General features: G+C 64.4%; 1 protein-coding gene across 1 annotated transcript; it reads right to left on the reverse strand.

Annotated features, from left to right (window-relative positions):
- Window positions 1-7: 7 nt before the first annotated feature.
- Window positions 8-299, reverse strand: LOC106727028 (sodium-dependent phosphate transport protein 2B-like; the record flags this gene model as incomplete). Its single annotated transcript, XM_014544270.1, has 1 exon — window positions 8-299. A coding segment is annotated over one exon (292 nt), but the record flags the coding sequence as incomplete, so codon positions are not given.
- Between the last annotated feature and the right edge of the window lie 7 nt (window positions 300-306).

Below are 306 nucleotides of genomic sequence, written 5' to 3' on the forward strand. Positions count from 1 at the left end.
ATGTCCCAGGGCTCCAGCGAGCGCATGCACAGGGGCAGGAAGTTCCAGGTCTGGAGCACCTTGGGCAGGATGCGGGGGCAGCGGGCCTGCAGGAGCTTGAGCACCACCACCAGAAGGATCACGAGGACGATGGGCACCCCCACGCCCACCAGCACTGGCCACCCAGCCAGCGAGAGGCCAAACACGGACAGCGGGACCAGGAAGAATAAGATGACCAGGTAGAAGACGGCAAACCAGCGGTACTTAGCTGAGATATTGCCCAGCCCCTTGGCCAGGCGGATGGGCAGGCGGGTGAACGGGACTGGG

Source organism: Myotis brandtii, unplaced genomic scaffold (genome assembly GCF_000412655.1).
Source record: "Myotis brandtii unplaced genomic scaffold, ASM41265v1 C40297950, whole genome shotgun sequence".
NCBI lineage: Eukaryota > Metazoa > Chordata > Mammalia > Chiroptera > Vespertilionidae > Myotis > Myotis brandtii.